This window comes from Rhinoraja longicauda, chromosome 15, assembly GCF_053455715.1.
Source record: "Rhinoraja longicauda isolate Sanriku21f chromosome 15, sRhiLon1.1, whole genome shotgun sequence".
NCBI classification, from domain to species: domain Eukaryota; kingdom Metazoa; phylum Chordata; class Chondrichthyes; order Rajiformes; family Arhynchobatidae; genus Rhinoraja; species Rhinoraja longicauda.
Genome location: NC_135967.1, coordinates 20,341,949 through 20,368,181, shown reverse-complemented (window position 1 = coordinate 20,368,181; position 26,233 = coordinate 20,341,949). Strand labels below are relative to the sequence as shown.

At 39.6% G+C, this 26,233-nt stretch overlaps 1 protein-coding gene across 9 annotated transcripts in view; it reads left to right on the top strand.

Moving 5' to 3' along the window:
• The window catches only part of diaph2 (diaphanous-related formin 2), a 448,875-nt gene that overhangs the window by 237,391 nt on the left and 185,251 nt on the right, over positions 1-26,233 (top strand). For all 9 annotated transcript variants that reach the window (XM_078412289.1, XM_078412288.1, XM_078412284.1 and 6 more), the window contains one exon: positions 711-840. In XM_078412289.1, coding sequence (XP_078268415.1) covers positions 711-840 — 130 coding nt within the window. The remainder of the gene's footprint in view (positions 1-710; positions 841-26,233) is intronic.

Below are 26,233 nucleotides of genomic sequence, written 5' to 3'. Positions count from 1 at the left end.
GTCGTAAATTTTGCATGACTCCAAAAAATTTCCATATATTAAGTAGCCCTAAGTTAACCAATATTGGCAAGGATTAGACCTGATATAGTTGTTCAATTGTTTATGGACAGCATCATATATAGAATATGCCTTCTTGAGTAATGTATTGGTGCTTTTGTTTATAATTTTAGTTTTGTGGAAAAGAGATCAAATTTGATGCAAGTACAGTGAATAATTTTGCCTCATTAATTGTGACATTGAGCAAAAAATTCTAATTGGGGAGGTCTTTGAAATGAAATGAATATTTATGATTTCTGTGGAATGAATATAATTGATTTGGTGTGGAGTGGAACAACTCTTTGTTGCTCTAATGCATGAAGCTATGGAATTTTAAGCTGCCACAATATTTTCTGAATTCAGTTTGTGGACAGATCCAAACTCAGCTATACCTTTTGAAGCTATACTAGAGGTGTGTTTGATGCTTCACAAAAGAAATCTTGAGTGTGTCACCTCAGACTGCTTGACACGCAGGTTGAAGGGTTGCATTGGTAATGTTACGGAATAGATTGGCTGCTGTAGATGATGTTTCGCCATGTCATTTATATATATTGGGAAAAGATGTATTGGAGAAATTAAATTAAGCTGAAAATAAGAAATATTGCAGTTAAAATAACTATGAAGTCAATAAAACCTACATTGCTATCTAAACATTTTAACATTTTCCTGTGCAGCTTAAAGACACCAAGTCAGTCGACCAGAAGGTAACACTGATGCACTTTTTAGCAGAGATTTCTGAAGAGAAATATCCAGACATCTTGAAATTCACGGATGAAATAAGCCACATAGAAAGTGCAAGTAAAGGTATGTCTATGAATTGAGTGATGGTTATTATGATATAATCGTAGAATTGGGAGAAGAATTGTTGATAGCATTTTAAATGTGAATGAATGTTAAATTGAAACTCATCCTGAACTTCAGAAATTCTTGTTACCATTTTCTGCTCAAGCATACTCCTTAATGTTGACGTATGCAGACTAGCTTTCTGAGCGCTCAGCCTACATTGTTACTACTACAGTGAATGAGTTACTCGAGTGTTTAGTTAACTTACCTATTTTAGACATTTCACCAGAGCAGCTTTGTAATGCAACAGTTTCGTAACTGTAGACCTATTTAAGCCACAAATATTTGTCAATGTTTTATAGATATATCTGGGAGCAATTAAACAAAAACAATGTAAAAAAATTAAAATAAAAAATAATAAAAAAATTAAAAAAGATTGTCCCTAGTGGGTGTAGGATAGTGTTAATGTACGGGGATCACTGGGCGGCACGGACTTGGAGGGCCGAAAAGGCCTGTTTCCGGCTGTATATATATGATATGATATGATAATGTTTTAAACATTCATATGGCTGTATTGAATTATCCTCTGTAGTCTGTAAACTAATCGGGCACATACAATGATAAATATCCCCAACGATGCATACATTAAGATTCTCTACTTGTATTTCTAACATTTACCATTTTATAGAAGTATTGTACTATGCATTAATGCACATTATTATTATTTTATTATTTGATTGGTTATTCAGTATACATAATTATTGAAACATTACTCATGCATTCAATTGAATCGCAGTTTACTCATTTTCTGATGTTGCATTTATTTACCTGTTGCCTCTGACCAATTTTTTTAATGTATGTGGTGGTGTTTCATGTAAATTCGTAAAATCAGTCATAATCTTTTGAAACTATTTTCTCCATCTCCCATTTTTCCACGATTCCCTATCCATTAGACACGCTCCCTACATGAACTCACATTTATCTGATTTGCTTTCAAACTTAATATCTAACTGAATAAGTCACTGTGCATAGATATTTTTTACAGAACTTCACTTTTCTTTTTTCAGTTTGAGAATGCATACCCTGCTTTTTAACCTAATCTAGTCAGTTATATTGTTGTGCATGTTTACACTCCATTCAATTTAGTACTCCAATAAAATCAATTGTGTGGAAATCGGGCTGAGTTATAAACAGCACTGTGCCCAAACAGGTTTTTACAGAATTTAGTGAAGAAATAGAAGAGGCATTATTCCATAAACGTAATAGTTGTTAATAAAAGATGTACCACCATAGAGTGAGCAGATAGCTAATACCTATATTTAAGAAAGGATTCAAAATATGTCCAATAAACTATAGAGCAGTCACTTTAATGTCAATAAAGTAAAAGATAATTGCATTTTTGCTGAAAGAAATAAGAAATTGTCCATGTCTAGAAAATACATTGCATGGAATCTTTTTTTTTGTGTACTCTGCAATTCAATTTCAAAAATTAATACAGAAGCTAATGATGAATTCAATGAAGACCATATTTTTTTCTTTTTGTTCTCCATATGTCTAGACACTGTTCATGGGCATCCACTGATGTTCATAAGTTCTGGGAGCAGAAATGGACCATTCGGCCCATTCAATCATGGCTGATTTGTCTTACCAATCCATACCACTGCCAGTCATGCCAACACAAGCCTTCATAAAACTTCAGGCTTACATCAGGGGATACATGCCTGGTCATGCAGAGTTCAGCCATGTTACCCAACAACAAGTAGCTCTCTTAAGTAATAGACTTGCCTGCTTGTTCTCCAGGGCCCTCATAACTATCTTAGGCACTTCCAAACAGGCAACGTTTCCTCTCCTTCACCATAGCTTGTGACCTGTGCCTGACTATTCCTATCCAACTTCCTAATTCCACATTTTCCCTCCCCCCCCCCCCCCCCATTTCTTTGGACCCCCTCCCCGAAAATGATCCACGTCGGTCAACATTCTCCACTAATCTTGTGGACTGAATCCACCATTTTGACTGCAGATTGACCCAAACCCTTCGAATCTTGGCCTTTCTCATCTTGAACTGATGAACAATCTTCCATCCCAATCATTCACTTGACTTCTGTTTCTTTTTAGCCTTACCCCTTTCCTTGCTAACTGAGAATTGGACTTGGCTGATTTCTCACATAAGGTCTGTCCAGTTTTGTTTGGGTCTCATCTCCTATTGCAAAATGCAAACTGCTGGAGAAACTTAGCGAGTCAGACAGCACCTGTGAAAGAAAATGGCAGCCAATGTTTCCCTCCACAGATGTGGCCTGCCACACAGAGTTCCTCCAGCAATTTGCTTTTAGTTCAAGATTCCAACAACAGCATTTTCTTATGTCCTCATGCCCTATTGGATTGTCCGGCAACGAACCTACAAAGAAGATTAGGTACACACTGACTGTGTAACGTAGGTGGCATTCAGTTTCTAGACACCTGTAATTAAAAAGACTACATGGTTTTTGAATGGGTTAGAATAATTTGACAAGCATTCCTGAGTAGGTAGGCAATGACAGTGCAGTAGATTTTATTTATTCACATTTCCAAAAGGTTTTCAGTAATATTGCACAAAACATATGAATGAATTATTTATAAATAGTGAATATCGAAGAGAAGAAAACTAGCAGGATGCATTGCAAGACTGAAAGCAAAGAGTTGGAGTAAACTGGTAGAGGATGGAAACTGGATATCTCCAATTCAGTGCCTGGGTCAATTTCTAATATACAGAGGAATATATGTGATGAGGAAAATATGTGATACTTTTACGATGTATAAAACTGAGAGGAGATTGTTTTATTAATTGTGGGAAGGTAGATCGGAATATATATTACTGATGATAAATTATTTGTAATTTTATGAATTTACCCTGGTTTGAGCTGACGACCTAGGTGTTTATCAGGATGGGACTTAAATTAACTTGAGGAGGGATTTGGCCTCTGGAAGAAGGAAGACATTGGATCTTGCAGAGTAATCAACACCTGTATGATGTTCTGCATTGTTGAAGTAAACCAGTTAGTCGTTGTGGTAGTCCTAGAAAATCAAACTTGAGGTGCACTGGCGAAATTTAGGACATTCAGTATTCCAAAAGAACAACAGCAGTGAAATAGCATGGAGTAATGTAATCCTTTCAGAATATTCAAACTGCTAACATATCCTTACTTACTAAAGGTTGCAGCATTTTTTGCCGAAGTCTTCCAATTATTGATTCACATCAGAATGCCATAAAAATGTTATATGCCGCAATCAAACGCGTTCACTGATCTGTTGTAGCTCATATTTGCTGCAAGTGCTTATTACCATTCTGGAGTACTTGGGGGACTGGAGACCTCAATGAAAATTATGATAAATTAGATATTAAATTACAAAGTAGCTAGCTTATTTCATAATTATTTTTTCTTGTAATAAAGCATTTTTAATTAAACATGGTCTTATTTTCAGGTTGAAAAAGTGGACAAGCTGGTTTTGTTTTCATTTATTAATTTTAAACCAGTCCTCATTTCTTTTTAAATGTTAGAAATGCTACAAATGGTTTTGTAAATTGATAGGGTGTCTTCAAAAAATTAGCAAATGAGGAACACAACTGTTTACTAAGAAAGTAATAACTGAAGTGTTAATTAAATGGTTGAAATGCAGTTCAGTTTTTTGTAGAAACAATTATAATAATGTATACTCATTTTCTCAAATAGCCTAATCAAAATTCAGTGAGCTTTCGATTCATCTATCTAGTCCATTGAACATCTCATTCCCAAGGATGAAGAGACTGCAGAGCACTTTAGAACAGATGGACACTTTGTCATGTAGCTTTCCTATACATTTCTGAAAGAAACAGATGCTTATGGCCATGATAAAATTGGGATGAATCTCAGTTCTTCCCCAACTGTTGGGGACTCTCTCCCCTGCCAATAATATACCGTATAATGATAAATCGACATTAAAATGTATTTTGTTTCTTTAGCATAGACTTGTCAACTTATTATAAATCAGTGGATATAATGTTTCTTTTTATATCCTCAAACAATTTTGGTCATGCAAGACACTGGAGAGGTTGGAAATCTGAACAGAATCACAAAACGTGGGAATAGTCAACAAATTAGGCAATGTTTGCAGAAAGGGGAACTGTTAACGTGGGTCAAAAAGCTTTCCTTGAAGCTCTGAAAGGCCTTTGACCTTAAATGTTAAGTTTAAACAAATTATCTTAAAACTTGGATAATGCACAGAGAGATACTGTGTTGTAAAGGAATACACAGTTGGTGAAAGAACAATGAGAACTATGGAGAAAAAGAAGGATCTTGGAGTTTAAGTCCACAGAGCCTTCAAGGTGCATAACATGGGTGAGAAGGCAGACAGAGTTGTTTTCCTTACAAGATGAGGCATAGAATATTAGACTAATGAGGTAATGCTGGAATCTATAGTAGCATTAGTTAGGACACAGCTTGAATAATGCATGTATTTCTGTTCACCACACTACAGGAAGGATGTGATTGCACTGCAGAAGTGCGAATGGGAGTTGAGGATGTCGCAAGGACTGGAAAATTTTAATTGTGGGAAAGGATTATATAGAGTGGAGTTATTTTTATCGGAACAGAGGATAGCTAATATTACTTTATTTAAGAAAGACAGCAATGACAAACCAATAACCATAGACTATTAGGGAAATTATAATGGAAAAATCTAAAGAACAGGATTTATATATGTTTGTAAAACCAGTGACTGATTAGGGATAGCTTGGCATTATGCAGGGAAATCCTGTTTAACAAATTTGAGATATCTGAAGAGGTCAAATAAAGGTGATTGATGAAGGCAAGCAGTAGTTATTGTCTATATGCAATTTGTGAAGGCATTTAACAACATCTCACACGGTGGACTGGTCCTGATGGTTTTGGCGCACGGGATCCAAGACAAGCTGCCTAATTAGATCTAAAATTGCCTTAGTGATAGGAGGCAGAGATTCAAGCTGGAAGGCTATTTCATGGATTGGAAGTCTGTGATCAGTGGTGTACTGCAAGGATCTTTGCTGAACGGGATTAGCGTAGATGGGCATAACAGTTGTATGAATGCTGTTGGCCAAAGAGCCCACATCTGTACTGTCTAACTCCATGATCAGTTGTAATCTTAAATATGGAGCTTGGATGGAGTAAGCAGTAAAAATGTACTTCCTTGAGTAGAAATATCAAGAGCTGGTGAATTTATTTTAAATAACTGGTATAGGGACCATAGGAGCAGTAAGAGAAAATGTTATTCACCCAGACGGAGGGAGGGTCTGGAACTCGCTGCTCGAAAGCGTGATGGAGCTAGAAGTCTCATCAACACAAAAGCATTTGAAATGGACTAGAAAAACTGTCACTTGCTGGATTACTGACTAAATGCTGAGCAGTGTGATTAGGATAGTTGTTATTTTTGCTTCTGACATCACATGATGGACTGAACGGCTTTTTGTGTCATAAAATTTCCACAATTCTGTGATGTTCAAAAGATTAAGTAAATTTGTCATTTGTCCTTTTGTCATAAAGAAGTGGTTTGTTAGCATGTGTCTCACTTATTGTGTTAGAATCCTTTTGGCTGTGGTGTAGCATCGTTCACTCGAGTCATCCTAATTTTTGCACGAGAGATACTCCTGTGGCTGAAGGCCAATTAAAAGAATTGAATGAAAAAGGTGGTAAGCAGAGATTAATATGTTTAAGATGATCCGCCATGGTACAGTTCGTCAGCATATTTATTATTGTAACATGATGGCTAATTGTATTTCTAGAAATAAATAGTAACTGCATTACCTCTTGAGGAATAAAATGGCTCAGTATAATATTTTATAAGTATCTACCTTTACGGAAGTTGAAAAAAAAAGAGGATTCTTTGCCATTGGTGCCATTGTTTCCAGGTTTCCTGGATTATGTCATCATACATTGAGCATCAATTTACTCAGATTGTGTAAGCAAGTTATTACTTTGAACTTGATAAAAAGATCTTGATTAATTAAGGGCTTGTCCCAGTTAGGCGATTTTAAGGCGACTGCCGGCTACTAGCATGTCGCCGCACGTTCGCCGGGGTGTCGCGGGCATGATCGTAGCGGATCTCGGCGCGTCGCGGAAAAAGTTACCTGCTCTAAATTTTTCGGCGACAGCTGGCTTGTCGCCAAGTATCCTAGCTTATTGCAGGCGCTGTCACGTGCTGTCCCCAGGTTTGTTAGGTTGTCGCCGGTACTGAGGATGGATGAATTTCATTGTCGACTACCAACGTCAACCGGAGACAGGTACCGGGATCAGGAGAAGACAAGGTCCGACAGGAACTGTCAAAACCTATTTTAAAAGCTGACAGAAGTGCAGCTGCAACAGCCAGCTGTGGAATGGGGGCGGAGACCGCCATGCTGTCTTTCCTCTGTTATAATTGAATAAGTTGCAGTTTACTGACACCAGTAATCGGTCAATTTTAAACAATAGAGCGATTATTATCGAATGCTTAACTCACCCCCTCCCTCCCTCCCCACCCCTCCCCCTCCCGGGAGCAACCCGTGGTTGCCATAGCAACCCGCCCCCCGGCCCGGTTGGCCGCCATTGGTGGAACGGGGGTGGCGGAGAGTCCTGTCCCGGTGCAGGGATGTTCAACGGGCCCCAATTGTGCAGGCGCGGACGCGTTTGTTCTGCGCATGCACGGATGTGGTGGCTTTAAACTTTAAATTGGGAATAACTTTAAACATTTAACACCGATTTCAAATAAACTTCTTCCATAGGACCACGGGATGATGGTGAGTAAGCTGGGCCTGAAATTGTCACGTTATCGTGTACCGTTTTGGCTGTAGTTCAGGAACAAGCAAACAAACAAGAGTTTTAGTATATAGATATGGTCGCACCTAGTTTATGATAGAATTGCTTTATATCTGGCCTCGCCTTAAGATTGCAAATTTTAATGAGTCATCAGTAATATTTATTCCTAATGTTTGCTATTTTAAATTAAGTCACCTCTAGAGGGATTTCTCCACAACACACACCTTTCATTTTCCTCTTTCAGCATTTTGCTGGGATCTGTGCCTTGGGGTTACTCTGGTTCAGTTTTCCATCTCCACCAACACCCACCTAACCTCCCCCAACACCTCCTCTACAATCTCAGGAAATGTAACACCTTTTCATTTAATTCCTCCCTTCCCACCATCTATGATCCTGGACAAACATTTCCAATTGACCACTGTTCACAATTTGGTGTTTGCTTCACTGAGGAGATTGCATCGGGTGATTAATTTAGAGAACTCCATTTGTACAATAAGCGTGAACCTGGGTTTTCACTTCCGGTATAGACTTATACAGCACAGAAACAGGCACTTTGGCCCAACTTGCTCATGCTGACCAAGATGCCCCATCTACGCTGGTCCCTCCTGCCTGAGTTTGGTGCATATCCCTTTAAACCTTTCCTCTCCGTGTACCATTTAAATGTTGTTATAGTAACTGCCATAACAACTTCCTCTCGCAGCTCATCCAAACCATCAGTTCTCTATCTTAATCCCACTGTGATCCATTTGTCCTCAATGTTTCAACAAAGGTCAGTATAGGCTTGAGAAATGATACTTTATTATTCAACTAGCCTAAGAACAGTCTTTGGGTCTTGATACTGAGTTAGTTATAATTTGAGATACTCAGCATCTCCAACATTTAGAATTCACATTTCTTGCATTAATATTTATGTGGCATTTTCAGAAAAGTTCAATCTCTTCCTTTCTTTCGACTTTGGAGCTTCCTGATATCAGTCTCTACCCGAGACTGCGAGCTCCTCGATGGTGATGGTGATGCTGGAGCATCGATCCCAGGCAAGGAGTTATCAATCCCTGTATGTTCCCAGGAATAAAAATCAAGAAGAACACTTCTGCCAATTTCAATCGCCAATGTAGTACTCCAATCACCACTAGAATATTTAAACATCACTTTTAATTTGCAGTAACCTGTTGGCTGTCCCATTAGAAAAGATGAATTTATGACAAGGAAAGCTTTCGCTTTAGTCGAAAATAAAGAACCGTTTGGAAGGGAAAAAAGTCTAGGACTGGGGCTAGCTTAGGAATTGGTGAATAGTAAACCATTCCTACCTATTGGTTGATGGTATAACACATAAGCTTTATGTTTGCATGCACATAGTCAATAGACAATAGGTGCAGGAGTAGGCCATTTAGCCCTTCGAGCCAGCACCGCCATTCAATGCGATCATGGCTGATCACTCTCAATCAGTACCCCGTTCCTGCCTTCTCCCCATACCCCCTCACTCCGCTATCCTTAAGAGCTCTATCCAGCTCTCTCTTGAAAGCATCCAACGAACTGGCCTCCACTGCCTTCTGAGGCAGAGAATTCCACACCTTCACCACTCTCTGACTGAAAAAGTTCTTCCTCATCTCCATTCTAAATGGCCTACCCCTTATTCTTAAACTGTGGCCCCTTGATCTGGACTCCCCCAACATTGGGAACATGTTTCCTGCCTCTAATGTGTCCAATCCCCTAATTATCTTATATGTTTCAATAAGATCCCCCCTCATCCTTCTAAATTCCAGTGTATACAAGCCTAATTGCTCCAGCCTTTCAACATACGACAGTCCCGCCATTCCGGGAATTAACCTAGCGTACCTACGCTGCACGCCCTCAATAGCAAAAATATTAGATGAGATTAATTGTTTAATTGAAACATAATCTAAATTGAAAATTAATATCTACTTGCATATTGTAGAGAAGATGTACAATTAACGTTCCACACACTGTTCTGCATAAAGTCTATCAGTAAATCCCTTCACCTGAGGACTCATTAATTTTCCAGCATGGGCGACTTTAATGGTCTTACACGTGAGTACATAATACATTTGTAGCTTAATTAAATGCAGAACTTTCCTCCTACGTTTGTGCATTGTGATCAAAATATCTATACGTTGTCTTTCATAGTTCTGGAACTAGTGATATAGTGGTTGTAAATGAAGATTGGAGTGAATTAACCTGGGAGCTTTCATGAAAGATAACATTTGTCTTGAGCAATATTTCCTACATTGAACTGTTTAGAGAGCAATTGTAACGAAATATGATATGTAACAATGTACCGTATATATACCGTATATGTACCTTATATGGGGAATTATATCATCTTTGATAAAATGATATGGATAATATTTTCAGTAACATTTCACACAAACTCAGAATACTGGTGTAATTAATTCCTTGTATTATATTTTAGAATAGATATAATAAACACTTAAAGTCGTGTAATGTAGTAAGGATCCATGAATGTTTTATGGCCAAAGAGACTCATTCCATGGCGCATTCTTTTTTTGAATTTCATTTTTCCAGATGAGAAAAATTGAACACATGCATTTACAAGAAAAGGAGATAAAAGAGTGTCAGATAAGGAAAAAAAAAAGACTGAAATGTAAAGCCGGAGGCAGGGTTATGGGTGGAAGGGGACAGGGGGCAGAGGAAAGAGGGAGAATAAAAGGGAAATGTGGGACTAGGCGGTGGGAGATGAGTATGTGGAAGAGGGGTTAGGAGCAGGGTGACTAGGATGAAGGGAGATGGTAGGAGAAATGTGTGCACTAGGGTGGAGGGGGCAGAGGAAAGAGAAGCTGGGTATTACTTGAAATTGGAAAATTCAATTATTCACACCATTGAATTGTTAATTACCAGAGTTGCGGAGAAAGTGGGCTCTACAGAATGCAAATAGGGATGGGGACAGGAAAATGTGACTGGTGGTGGGAATCACATTGAAAGTGGCAAAAATGTCAGGAAGGATGCCAAGGCTGATTGGATGAAAGATGAGGACCTGGGAAATATCCTTATTTCATCTATTGGGAGGACGAGCGAGACCCTAACTACGAGATGCAGAGGTGATATGGATGAGGGCAGGGGGTGGTTTCCACTCTGGACGAGACCAGTCCCGCTACAACCACTTGGTTCGCTTATCCCTCCAAACCAACCTGTACCTTCACCAGGCATTTCCCCTGGAACCGCAGGGGACCTGTACCTAGAGGTCCTCTCTCACTTTCATCTGGGGACCGCAGCAGTCCTTCCAGGTGAGATAGAGGTTCACGTGCACTTCTTCCAACCTTGTTTATTGTAATTGGTGCTCCCTATGTGGTCTTTACATCACCAAGACCAAGTGTAGGCGGTTTTGTCATTCATGTACTTTGTCCACCAAGGCCTGCTGGATCTCTCAATTGCTAACCATACTAACATCCCATTCTCATACACTCCCTTCTGTTCTTGGCCTCCTCCATTACCAGTGACCTTCCACGCAAACTTGAGGATTAGCAGCTCATGTTCCACTTGCAACCTAACAGTATGAACATAAAACTCCATTTCATTTCAAGTAGCATTCCCCCAGCCTTCTCTTGTCCCCCCCCCCCACATATTTCCCCTTCTCCATATACTTATCAGCCATCCCTGAGTCTTATATTTACCTTTTATCCCCCCCCCTGTTTCCCCTCAGGCCACATTCCACTCATTTAGTTTCCCTATCTGACACCCTATAGTCTCTTTTTTATCTCTAGCCTTTATCACTTGTTCCACCCATCTGACAATTGCCTCCTCCCCACCTGTATCCACCTATCACTTGCCAGGCTTTGCCACACCCCCACCTCTCTTTTCCAGATTTCTCTCCCCTACTTCAATCAACATGAATCCCAGAGGGTCCTGACCCAGGACATCTTTTGTCCATGCCCTCCGCAGTTGCCCGCTGAGTTTCTCCAGCACTTTATATTTTGACCATGAATGCCAAACCAAGTAAAGAAGTTAGAGTTGATGATCAAACATTTGATCAAAGGTTGATATCAAGGAACACATTAAAGGAGGAAAGAGAGATTGAGAAGTTTTGGAGGGATCCCCTGAGCTTGGCCTAGGCAGCCAAAGGCATGTCCGTCAATGGTGGAGGAACCGAGGTCAGGGGTGTCAAGACACCAGTATTGGAAAGGGGCATGTGTCTCAGAATATTTGATATAAAATTAGTTTGCAATAGAGTATGACATTTTTGGAAAATATACATTTTTTTGACAAATATATGGATTCAATGGAAAACTTTCAAATCACCTTGTTGGCACCTGAATTTGGAAAAAATTACATCCAACATAAGTATTTTTGGTATATCCTTAAAGATTTTTGTAAAAGAATTCCATGTTATTCACATTTCTGTTTATGGTTCTATATTTGACTATCTCAGATGAGAGCTTGAAAGCTGGCCTCTTAAAACATCTATTATATAACTAGCAATCTTCCCTGCTAATCGTGCCACTGGTAGCAATGACTCAGAAATATAATCCACAGTACAGCAAGGACTTGAAATTGGTATGTTCACCATGGCACTCAATAATAGCAACATACCTGTCACTGTTAATGTTATTCTCATGTTCTAGCTAATGTTGTAGCTAGGTACCTCTTAATTAAAAATTAACTTTCTCTTCAGCTCGCCCACGTAGGCACCCGACCAAATGTGACCCCTTTCAATGTTCCAAGGGTTCCATCATTCCTCATTGATCACCTCCCAGGCCCCACTGGACCTGAAATCCACCATTTTGTTTTTGCCGAGAAACTGGAAAAGATTCCTTAAAGCATATTGCATGTGTATGACAATCATTGTATGCCATGCCTTGGACATTGTGCCGACTGAATTTTGAACAGCAGTTATCACATAAAACATCTAATCTATTGATCACACATACCACATCTAATACTCTTTTCCCAGCAACCAAGAGTTTCCAGATCAATATTCTTGAAATTGAAATAAAATGTTTATTAGTGTTTATTTTGATTTTTAATAGTGTGGTCCAATTGTTATTTAGCATTTTGTATACAAAAATATTTAATAGCTTTATTAAAAATTGTTTAACTACTTGATTTATTTTCTGTGGGAATAATTTTGTTGACCGCTCAACCAATTTGATATCATATCATATCATATATATACAGCCGGAAACAGGCCTTTTCGGCCCACCAAGTCCGTGCCGCCCAGCGATCCCCATACATTAACACTATCCTACACCCACTAGGGACAATTTTTAAAAAAACATTTTTACCCAGCCAATTAACCTACATACCTGTACGTCTTTGGAGTGTGGGAGGAAACCGAAGATCTCGGAGAAAACCCACGCAGGTCACGGGGAGAACGTACAAACTCCTTACAGTGCAGCACCCGTAGTCAGGATCGAACCTGAGTCTCCGGCGCTGCATTCGCTGTAAAGCAGCAACTCTACCGCTGCGCTACCGTGCCGCATTATATTTTCTGGCTGCAAGCGAAGATCTTTAAAACCAGCACCAGACAGAAACTAACATTTAACAACTAACAGACTGGGCGACTCCATGCCATTGTGAGCACCATTACTTTGATACTGATTCCAAAATAGGCACCAGTAATTTACCGGGATAATAACTGGAATCTCGAGTTTGGCAATCAAAGCTGTTTTGATCAAGATGTTTTGTGGTAAAAATACAAATAATGTATTGGACATATTTGTTTGAGAAACAGTCTTAATAAATCAAAATGCCTGAATACAAATAGAATTATCCAAAATAGAATATCATCATCATGTAATCCATCGTGCATCAAGGGGCACATTTTTTCTGTGACTTCAGGTTAAAGTCATGTGGAAATCCAAGTCACATACAAATGTTTGTTCCCAAGTCAGCAGCAGGTGAATGATGATCATGGAAATCTGAGCAATCTATATTCCAAGATCAGGTGTCAGATATTTTGTATTGCAGTTGTGGACTGCTGCCCATGGGGTAGCATGCATGATATTCACCGTGCCTGAGCCATGGTGTGTCACATATTCTCAGCCCATGGGATGGTTCTATCGGCAGCATATTGAGCAGTGAGCTGACTACACTTGCTGCTCCCCCACTCATACTCATAGTGCTGCAGCAACAAGTAGATCCCTACTGGTCGTTTGTCAAGCAGCACTGACTTGGATGTAAGATTGGGAGTTCGCGATATGTACTACACATTTGTTATATGATTCTACAACTGTGAGTCAGGCATGGTCTTTATAAAATTGGGTGAAGCTAGGTGACAATGACAAGTGAGCAGGAATCGGAATCCTGGATGGCTGTTTTCCCTGAGGACGGATAAATTTCACCTGATTTCATCTGCTTCCCTATCCCCAAGCCTATTTTCAAATGACTTATTCACAGATGCAAGGAAATTTGTTTTTAAAAAGTAATTTGGCTTATATTTGTACAATATAAATGGCAAGCCTCGCTTTCAGAATTTAAGCTTACCTATGCTCCAGTTTTATTGGCTGTCCAAATTGTCAAATTACATTGAATATCTGTTAAAGGCTTTGTTAAAGGCTTTCGATACGTTCCCACCTGTGGTCATTAATCTTAGGGGTATAAGATCACAGACAATTTGAGAATTGGCTGTGAGGTAGAAAGGAGGATATGGGATACAGAAAGCAGGTTGTGATTTGTTGGGTGCCATAGTGGTCGGTGCTTATATCCCAGCCAGTCACAATATACTAAGAGGGCAAGCTAGATAGATTATAAAATAAAAGTGAAATTGAAGCTTATGGAAGTTAGGTAGGGAAATTAGATGAAATCGAAGTTGGAATCAAATATGATCTTATTGAATGATGGGACACTTTCTAGGGTCTGTATAGTTTACTTCAGCTCTTGTTTCCCAATTGTTTATGTGTGACGAAAGCCCACTGCAAATTTGTCTGTTTTGGGTTGAATTCAAGCAAAATTTTTATCAAGAACAACAGGAGAAAATTCAGTTATTGCACATGTAATGTGCTTTATATCCACTGTTATTAGAAAACACGGAATAATTTAGAGTTGCTGTGTATAAAAGCACTTGAAATAGGAGCTTTTTGATAGTGAGTCTGTGTGGTGTTCTCTGTTGCACATGTAATGTGCTTTATATACACTGTTATTAGAAAACACAGAAAAATTTAGAGTTGCTGTGTATAAAAGCACCTGAAATAGGAGCTTTTTGATAGTGAATCTGTGTGGTGTTCTCTGTTGTTAAACCTGTTTGCAGTTCCTTTTAAGTAGAAATTACTTTCAATTCATTCTGCAGAATATAACCACAGCATCACACATCAAGGAAACAAGCCATTTGCCCCAACTTGACAATGCTGACCCATTGACATCCTTCCGTTTTAATCCCATCTCCCAGCACATGACCCATACTTTCCTGTGCGAAGGCAATTCAAATGCTCATCTAGACTCTTCTTAAATGCTGTTAGCGAACCATCTTCAACCACTCCCTCAGAGTATGCATAATAGGCACTTGCTCTATGGGTGAAAAAGGACCTCTTATATCCTTCTAAATTTCTTCCCTTTGCTCTAAATTTGTTGTCCAATTCCATCAACTTCTATGTGGAAAATGCTTCTTGCAATTTGCTCCATCTATACCCTTCATCATTTTATATACTTCCATCATGTCGCCTCAACTTCCTCCGCTCCAGGGAGAATAGACGGCTTCTCCAATCTTCATAACTGAGTCGCTCTATCCCAGGCAACATCCTGATGAATCTCTTCTGCATCCACCCCAGTGATATCACATCCTTCCTATAGCATGATGACCAGAACTGCTTGCAGTACTCCAGCTGAAGTCTGACGAAGATTTTTCAAAGGTGGAGCAAACCTGCCCTACTTCTGTATTCAAAGTCTCCCACAACCTCTAGCATTCCAGAAAAAAACAATCCAAGAATGTTTAACCTCTCCCTGTAGCTAACACCGCCTAATTCAGGCATAATTCTGGTAAGCTGCCTCTACCCTTTCCAAAGCATCCACATCCTTCCTGTAATGGGGTGACCAGAATTGTACACAATGCTCCAAATGCGGCCTAAACAAAGTCCTACAAAGCTGCATCATGACTTCCTGACTCTTATACTCAGTGACATCATGAAAGCAAGCATACCATATGCCTTCTTTACCATTCTATCTACTTGTGTTGCCAGTTCCAAGGAGTTATAGATCCCTCTGTACATCATTGCTGTTGAGGGTCATGCCATTACTTCTATATTTTTCAGTTACTTTTGACCTCCCAAAATGCAACACTTCACACTTATTCGAATTAAACTGTATCTGCCGTTTCTCCACCCATTTCTGTAGTTGATCTCCATCCCGCTGAATTTTTTGACAGCCTTCCTCACAGTCTGCGACTCCTACAATCTTGATACCATCTGCAAACTTAGTAACCAATCAGTCTACATTTCAGGCATGTGATGTTTCCGCGGATTTCCACGTTTTTAAATTCCATTTTCCGCGCTTTTTGCATGATTTCCGCGTTTTTCACTTTGCCAAATAAACGGAGAAATCTGATAGAAAAAAAGAAAGAAAAAAATCGATGAACAGACTTGTAATGAACACTAGGGTTTCGCTAGGGGTTCCGCGAGAAATCCACCGCTCCCTGGAAGTCTCCCCGAAAATGTCACACCTAGGCTGGGCAAGGCAGTCAATCTCGACCTCATCGGGACTTCCACGGCCGATCGGTGGGTTGAATTTGCAACGTATGGCTGGGACTCTGGAACTCCAGCCCAGCTGGAGCCAGCAAATCTATCCCAATAGCCAACTTCCTTGGCCTGCTGGATAAACCAGCAAAGCTCTGGAACCAAGAGTGCCAGAAAATCAGTGGTGGAACTATAATGAGTAAGTATTAAATGTAAGTGCAAGATTATATAACTAAATTAATTAAGACAGGGTTAAAATATAAAACAAAGCAGAAAAGTCAATTACCACCTTTTTGTGCTGATTATCAATTAATGTGCGAATTTACTTCAAAATGTTATTAGTACAGTGACATATTCACATTATTTTGTAATGTCTGTTTTTACTTTGAAATGCACTAAAAGAGGCTTGAAACGGGTAATTTTGTGTGTAAAAAACCCCCGAACCAAGCACTCGGCTCTTTTCCTCTTTTTTTTTACCTCACTCACATGCCTGATATTTATGTCCAAGTCATTTATATATATCACAAATAGTAGAGGTCCCAGCACAGATCCTTACGGAACTCCACTGGTCACAGATCTCCAGCCAGCCAGTTTGATGTTGTGCTGCCACCATAACCCTCTATCTTCTATCAGTAAACCAGTTCTGAATCCTTACAAGCAAGTCACTGTTGATTCTCTGCATCTTTATCTTCTAGGTCTGACTATTATGGGGGACTTTATCAAATGCCTTATGAAAATCCACGCAGGCAACATCCACTGCCCTACTGTCATTGATCACCTTCGTCACCTTAAAAATACTCGAATGCTCTGTGCTCATAAAATATCTCGCCCTTGCAGCCTTACAACCAGCTGTCAGTAACTGAGATTTCAGAGTCTCATGATTAAAGGCTCATAATTAATTAATTTCAGGCAAGTCCCATTCCAATAAAGATTCTCAACTTCCAAGAGATTTAATGTTATTTTATATCATACCTATATAATCAGGTAGAGTTCATTTAGAGCTCAACTTCTGTAACAGTGATCTCTCAAAAACTGCAGTAACATATTCGTTTCAATGAGCTGTTGCACTCAGGCTAATGTTTTATGTGGACATAAAAACTGCCACGACAGCATCTGTAGTAAAGTTCTCCTGGAGTACAGAACAACATTTGTACATTAGAACAGTAACCTCGCTTTGAAAGTGCTTCATCAATTGTGAGGTGTCTGGGGCTCCTGAAATCGTGAGACTGAATGAATACTTGTTCTTTTCGCTTGAACTAATGACAGCTTTAATTCTTGGTATGATCCGGTGAATCAACACTGCAAAAAAATTTGTTCCTTAGAATGTTCAGGAATTTTAACATTAAGTAGCCATCACTTCATTATGTCACTTCAGTTTAAAATTTTTTAAAGTACCTTGTACGTGGAGCTGTATATACAGGCTGAACTGCACACTTCTTCGACAGTGCTTTTGACGTTAACAATATAGAATAACCATTTAATTACACTCTATTGTCATGATCAAATCTATGTGCATTTTGAATGTGTATGATCAAGTAGGAGTCTTTAAGCGCCCGGGTACTTTCACTGCATCCTATCAATTTATTGTCAAACCAAGAGTCTTGACTCAGCAGCTCGCACTTTAGATGTAGAGTCCCAGACCATTAATAGAATGCTGGAGATTCCAACTTTTGACTGCGATTGAATCTTGACTCTCCAGTCAATATAAATATTCAGTGGACAGTTATAAAGAAGAGCAAATAGAGTAACGTATCAAAACAATGTGTAGTTATATCTAGCCTGTAAGATGGCAAATAAATCTCAAGACACCTAATAGACGTGGTAGGAAACAAAATTTGATACCAAGCCAATAAGGAGATGTTAATGCAAATTCAGAGGCATATTTTTAAAATGGAAATTGACCTCTACTTCTAGAAAGGATGTTAGATTGGTAGAGTGGTTCAGAGGAAAACATTTTGAGGCTGGGGCATTGGAAGTTGAAGGCATCGCTGCAAATTATTTAGCTACAAAATTGCAGGTTGATCAAAAGGCCAGCTTGGACAAGCACAGGTATCTTAGAAGTTTGAGAACCAAAAACAGCAAATCTAAAATAAAACTGAAAATTCTGGCATCGAACCAGGCAGTACCTATGGAAAGAGAAACTGAGTTAACGTTTCATATCAAAGACCATTCATCAGCATTGGGAAGGACAGAAAACCGGTTAATGTCAGGCTGCAGCGAGGATGGAGAAAGAATGCAGAGGCGAAAGGGAATATTTCTGAGGCCAGTCATGGCCTGTAAATATAAGATATAAGAATGATAGGTTAATGGGGGCAGTTTGGAAGGGGGAACCTCATCCTTTGTTTGTTAAAGCTATGAAATGTTGTTAGACAGAATGCAGACAAAGGAATGTAAGTCTTATCTAATGTATGGACCAGCGTTTCTCAACAGTTTTACCATTGCGGGAACCCTTGAAATAATTTTCATGTTTCAGGGAATCCCTACATAAAAATTATCATATATCTTTATTAATCTCTTTCTTTCTCTTTCATAAACTTAAAGTTCATAAGGCAAACATAATATATTTTTCTGATAACTGGTTTAAGCAAAAAATAACGTGCCTTTTTCTCAAGTTTATTGACAACGCAAAAAAAAATTGAAATCAAACTGCTTGAACATAAACTTTTCATAAACTATCAAAAACATACATAAACACAAACTTTTCATAAACTAACAAAAATAAACATAAACATACTTAATTTTTTTAAAATTCATATAACATCCCTAAATGATGGGCAAAAATTGTCATGTATTGCACATGCGGGCGCCTCCATTTTTGGCACCATTATTCAAAGTCCGGTTGGCCTGCGTGCTCGATGTACGGGAGCAGTTCCCGCAAACCGATGTCCCCCTCCTCTCTTCCGCTCTCCTGCCCATTTTTATGTTCCGGGGATGCCTCCTGCAATCTACCTTGAAGGTGCTGGTGGCATTCACCCACTGCTGGCGCCTGAAGTTTCCAGCTCCTCCTAGTCCCGTCGATCACCGGCGGGTCCCTTTTGGGCGGGCACCGTGCCACGGCCGTGGCACCTCGGTAAGGCCTTCGCCGCCTGGCACCTCAGGGAATGCCCCCACTGATGATGCTGTCATTAAAATTGGTTCCAACTCCATCACTAGCTAACCGCCTAGTTTCGAAGATAGACACAAAGTGCTGGAGTTGGCCTGTCCAAATGCAACAAACACACAAACATTTCTCTTGGAACCCCTGGCAACCTCTCGCGGAACCCTAGGGTTCCTCGGAACCCCGGTTGAGAAACGCTGGTATGGACCTATCTTGCACTAAATGTTGTACCCTTTATTGTTTTTCTGTGCACTGGAGATGCTTGATCGTAATCATGAAAAGTTTTTTCTTTGACAGGATAGCATGCAAACAAAAAGCTTTTCACTGTACCTCGGTACACATGACAATAAACTAGACTAAACATCAGGCTTCAAAAAAATTTCAAGCTCAATTACTGGCCTGATACTTTATTTGTCCTTTGCATTCTTTCCCCCAACCTTCCTGCAGCTGAATACTGACTATGAATAAATACTTTCGACTCTGGATCAGTTCCTGTGGACTGGAGGGTAGGTATGTAGGTTAATTGGCTGGGTAAATGTAAAAATTGTCCCTAGTGGGTGTAGGATAGTGTTAATATACGGGGATCGCTGGGCGGCACGGACTTGGTGGCCGAAAAGGCCTGTTTCCGGCTGTATATATATGATATGATATGATAATGAAACCCCACTTTTTACGAAAAGAAGGAAGGGAGAAAACGGGGAATTATAGACCAGTTAGCCTTACATTGTTAGTGGGGTCAACGTCAGCATGGATTTATGAAAGGGAAATCATGCTTGACTAATCTTCTGGAATCTTTCGACGATGTCACAAGTAGAATGGATAAGGGAGAGCCAGTGGATGTGGTATATCTGGACTTTCAAAAAGCCTTTCACAAGGTCCCACGCAAGAGATTAATGTGCAAAATTAGAACACATGGGGATAGGGTATTGACATGGATAGATAACTGGTTGGCAGACAGGAAGCAAAGAGTAGGAATTAACAGGTCATTTTCAGAATGGCGGGTAATGACTAGTGGGGCTCAGTGCTGGGACCCTAGTTATTTACAATATATATTAACGATTTAATCGAGGGAATTAAATATAACATCTCCAAGTTTGAGGATGACACAAAGCTGGGTGGCAGTGTGAGCTGCGAGGAGGATGCTATGAGGCGGCAGGGTGACTTGGATAGGTTGGGTGAGTGGGCAGATGCATGTCAGATGCAATAAAATGTGGATAAATGTGAGGTTATCCACTTTGGTAGCAAGAACAAGAAGGCAGATTATTATCTGAATGGTGTCAGATTAGGAAAAGGGGAGGTGTAACAAGATCTGAATGACCTTGTACATCAGTCACTCAAAGTAAACATGCCAGTACAGCAGGCAGCGAAGAAAGTTAATGGCATGTTGGCCTTCATTGCGAGAGGATTTGAGTTTAAGAGCAAGGAGATCCTACTGCAGTTGTACAGGGCCCTGGTGAGACTGCACCTGGAGTATTGTGTGGTGTTTTGGTTTAATTTGGGGGGGGGTGCAGCTTAGGTTCACCAGGTTCATTGCCGGGATGGCGGGACTGACATATGATGAAAGAATGGGTCGACTGGGCTTGTATTCACTGGAATTTAGAATGATGAGAGGGGACCTTATAGAAACCATATAAAATTCTTAAAGGATTGGATGCAGGAAAAATGTTCCCGTTGTTGGGGGAGTCCAGAACCAGGAGTCACAGTTTAAGAATAAGGGGTAGGCCATTTAGGACTGAGATGAGGAAAAATATTTTCATCCAGAGAGTTGTGAATCTGTGGAATTCACTGCCACAGAAGGCAGTGGAGGCCAATTCACTGGATGTTTTCAAGAGGGAGTTAGATTTAGCTCATGGGGCTAAAGGAATCAAGGGATATGGGGAAAAAGCAGGAACGGGGTACTGATTTTGGATGATCAGCCATGATCATATTGAACGGTGCTGGCTCGGAGGGCAAAATGGCCTACTCCTGCACCTGTTTTCAATGTTTCTCTATTTCTGGCTTGGATGAAAGGCCTTTGACCTGAAACATTAACTTTTTTTCTCATTCCCCAGTTACTGATGAGCATTTCCACTATTTTTTTAGATGTTTTTGGGCCCGTACAGAATTAAGAAATAGGGAGGGTCAAGACCATGGATAGATTTGTAAACGATACAAAGTATTATTTATCTGGGACCCAATGTCCCAGTTATATAAGATTTTGCCTGAATTAGTTTTAAAAAATTGGAGATAAATGACCATTGAAGGTGGGTGTTTGAATAATTAAGGCTTTTCAAGCATATCTGTTAAGTGTGGCTGTGAATAATTTACTGCAGGTATTTTTCTTAGGTTTAAGCTAACATGCGGGAGTGATGTTTAATTATTATTATTCTTCAGTTAATATATCATCTGTTTATGTTTATGTATTATCCTACTAGTTGTACTCGGGCATCACAAGAACAATGGTTCTAAATATCACAAATCTTATTATGAAGACTAATCACATTCATCGTCTTTAATGTAAAAGCCATTTCGTAGATGAGTAATCTGACAAAATTTAAGCCAAAGAAGTATATATTTGCTGGTGAATCTAAATCCTGGCCAAAGAGTAGGTTTTAAGGAGCAGGGCAATGGATTCTGCAACATAGAGCCTTGCTACCAAAGGCACCCTGCTTGAAGGGGAAGATTAAAAATTCACAACATGGTTTGTAGAGCTGGTGATTTACAATGGCAGGGGAAAATATGATCTTGAAGATTTTGGAACATGCTCATAAAAATTTAAATTGCAAAACTATCTACAGTTAAAGGAGTAATAATTGATTGAGGGTTTCTAGGAGGTTAGGATAGGCACGTTACAGTTACGAATTTTGGAGGATGTGGGACCTGCCAGAAGGACATTGTTTGGGTTCAAATAAAGGAATCTAAAATTACACCATTTCACTTCAACCTAAAAGTTTAACCGTGGAAGAGGGTAAAATTAAAAATGGAGACCTTTCTGCTTGTACTAATGAAAGTCATCTCCTGCATCACTTGTTCCTACCTGAGACACAAGAAAGTGCAGATGATAGAAAACATAAAGTGCGGGAGGAACTAAGTGGGTCAGGCAGCATCTGTGGTAAAAATGACAGACAATGCTTTGGGTTGGGATCCTTCTTTACTTTGTCCGCCTGACCATTCCTCCACAGATGCTGCCTGACCTGCTGTTTTTCTCCGCCATTTTGTATTTTTGCTGTAATTTACTGAATTGGTTTGTGGCAATTCTTTTAACTTGTTTAGCAAAAGTAGGTAAGATTGTGTTTATGCACTGCTGTTAAATATCCAAACTATAATAATGGTTGATGTGTACCCACTTCAGAAAATGATATGCCATTTAATGTGTTTTACCTTTATAGGATGCACTACAGTGGAATACTTTCACTGATCCCTGTTCAAAAAGGCATGAAACTCTATTAGTATAAAAAGATTTAGCAACACGGGTCTGACTATTTATAGTGTTTGTTAATAACATTACATTGGTTTAAAGTGAGCTAATTCACTAAAATTGACTTGCAGGATATATAATTAAATAAATTTGTATGAATATTCACAATATATACATCATTAATCACTTTAAATTATAATTTGACACGTTGTTGAGTAGTACTGAATATAAACTTTCAGAAAGATCGAACCCAGCTGTTTAAATTTCAGATGTCCTTTTATTGACATTTTAGAATGAAAGTTTGATATTTCAGAATGCTTTCTTTGGTCATTATGTGCCTTCTTAAAGGAAGAAAAACAGTATAGCTGATTGGTATTTAAATTTCATCAGTGTTTTTTCCTTGTGCACAGAATGCGTCTTTGCTTTCATGTTGCGTCATCGTAACCATTAAAGCATATTTCAAAGAAGCTAATAGCGATGTGAAAAGTCACAGGAGTGAAACACAGTTGTAATTACATTTAAATAATTATAATATGCAATGCTCGTCTTTATTCTCTGCCCTAGAAAAATGTCAAGACAGATTGCATCTAGGTTTCCAAATAGAGTATTATGCAGGGAACAATGAAAGGAATGTTGCGTCTCCATGGGCAGAAACGTTTCTGCTATCATAGCATATCCTTTGGATCAAAATGCTCAAATAATGATTTTACTTACCAATACTTCCCAGAATGAAGATTGATGGAACTGCAGGAACAAATGCCCCACTGTATATGTGTCAAGTGAAGCTTAGTTAAATAAACAGTTTATCAACACTCCTTGCATAAACTGTTAAGCAGTCACATACAAGCAGCATTAAAATTTGGTATAAAGTAATCCCTTTTTCTTCCAGGATTCTTCTTTGCTACTTACCGATACCTCCTTTTTAGATTTTTACCACTATTGCGAGAAGCTTCTTGAGTGACTCAGCAAGGTTTCATACTTTTCAGTTTATTTATACACTGTCTATTCACAAGAAGAATTAAATTAAAACTGCTAACATTCATTCTTTGTAAATGGAAGGTTGGTCGACCATTGGAAAAGTCTGATTTATGACCACAACACCTGTGAAACAAGACTTTTATGTTTTTGTTAGACTGATCAGCAAACATTAGTTTATAACTTTTAATAATAAACTAACTGTGGGCCTTCGGCATTACACATTGGTTGGCACAGCACAATATTTTCAAGATCTATGGAACAAAATTCCACCTTATGCAATGAATGTAACTTTAAATATAGAGCAAGGCCTGAGCAGTGATTAAACAGTTTTCTCAAGGAAAAAAGTTGTTTTTGTGATAATTTATCAATGCATAGTGGACCAAGGGGCCTCTAAAACATTGAGATTGTAGACATTTATGGCGCAAAAGATGCTTTTCAGCCAATTGCATCAGTGGCCTCAGGCCTGCAGCTGGAAAATTAAATTTTGCACCGAAGACATACGATGCTTCCTAATAGTCCACACGCGAGGAAAGATCTGCTCTTTACATTTTTTGCAGAGTGGGAAGATTCAATTGCCGGGAATTGATAGAGTGGTTGGAGAAGATCGACATCCTTACCATTCTCAATTCCAAATTTTCCCTATGCAATCTGTAGTCCTCTGTCCAAATGGAAAAATCTTTGAAGAATCAAGGAACTGCAGATGCAGATTTACAAACAAAAGGACACAAGGTACTGGAGCAACTTAGCATGGATAGGTGATCTTTTGGCTCGGGAATCTCTTCAGACTGATTGTAGGGAGGAAGAATGAGGAAGGGCAGGGCAAAGCATGGCAGGTTATATGTGAACACTGACGAGCGGGCGGGGCGGGGGGTGGGGTGGTTGATAGGCGAATGTTGGACAAATGCCAGAGGTGAAAAAAGGTGTGAGACAAAATCATTTATTTATTTGCCTCTGTACTCCACAATTTGAGATTTGTAATAGAAATTTCCTCCAGTCTTTCCATCACCTTTGGAAACTTTTATTGCTGTTTATCAATATGAGGACCAAAGTTGTGCCAATGAAAATCAAAGAAGCCATTATGAGACTGAGAACCACAAATAAAACTGTTAGAGACATCAGCTAAACCTTAGGCTTACCAAAATCAACTGTTTGGAACATCATTAAGAAGAAAGAAAGCTTACTGATCGCAAAGGGACTGGCAGGCCAAGGAAGACCTCCACATCTGATGGCAGAAGATTTCTCTCTATAATAAAGAAAAAACCCAAACACCTGTCCGACAGATCAGAAACACTCTTCAGGAGTCAGGTGTGGATTTGTCAATGACCACTATCCACAGAAGACTTCATGAACAGAAATACAGAGGCTACACTGCAGATGCAAACCACTGGTTAGCCACAAAAATAGGATGGCCAGGTTACAGTTTGCCAAGAAGTACTTAGAAGAGCAACCACAGTTCTGGAAAAAGGTCTTGTGGACAGATGAGACGAAGATTAACTGATATCAGAGTGATGGCAACAGCAAAGTATGGAGGAGAGAAGGAACTGCCCAAGATCCAAAGCATACTACATCATTTGTGAAACGCAGTGGTGGGGGTGTTATGGCCTGGGCATGTATGGGTGCTGAAGATACTAGCTCACTTATCTTCATTGATGATACAACTGCTGATGGTAGTAGCATAATTCTGAAGTGTATAGACCCATCCTATTTGCTCAAATTCAAACAAATGCCTCAAAACTCATTGGTAAGTTTTAAAAGTCTGTGCTAATGTTCTCTGGTTTGTTTTATGTGGGCGGTGGGAAAGGGGGTTGGGGGAAACTTTTTTTCAATCTCTTACCTTGGCGGAGATGCGATTATTTTGCGGGCCGTATCTCCGGACGCTCTGCGGACTAACATCGTGCAGCTGGAGGCCTTGCCTGGGACTGACTTTGAGCCCCCGCGGGGTGTGGACTTAATATCAGAGCGTGCAATCCTTTGGCTGGGATCGACGCTCCAATATGAAGCTCCGACTCCTGTAGCCTGCGGACTTTAACATCAAGGAGCTCGCAGTCTCAGGTTGAAATCGGTCGGGAGCTCCAAAGCTGCACGACGTTCGACTAGACCTGAGCCGGGGTAGATCGCCCAGCGTGGGGGAGCTGACCCCCCTCCTCCCTCAATGCAGGAGCTGGATTGCCCCGACGAGGAAAGCCCGCCACCGGCTACAGGAGTCAAGATCATCCCGTCAACGGAAGGTTAGAGGCCTCCGACCGCTGGAGGACAAAGAAGGGAGAGAATAAACTTTTGTTTGCCTTCCATCATAGTGAGGAATGTGGAGGAGTCACTGTGGTGGATGTTCATGTTAAAATGTATTTTGTGTGTCCTGTTGCTTTTTATTATGACTGTATAGCAAATGAAGTTCCTCGTATGTTGCAAAACATACTTGGCTAATAAAGTATTATTATGATTGTTTATTGTGATTGTGACAGAGGCAAATAAATAAATGATGGGTCTTTGTCCCAAACATTATGGAGGGCACTGTCATCAGTCT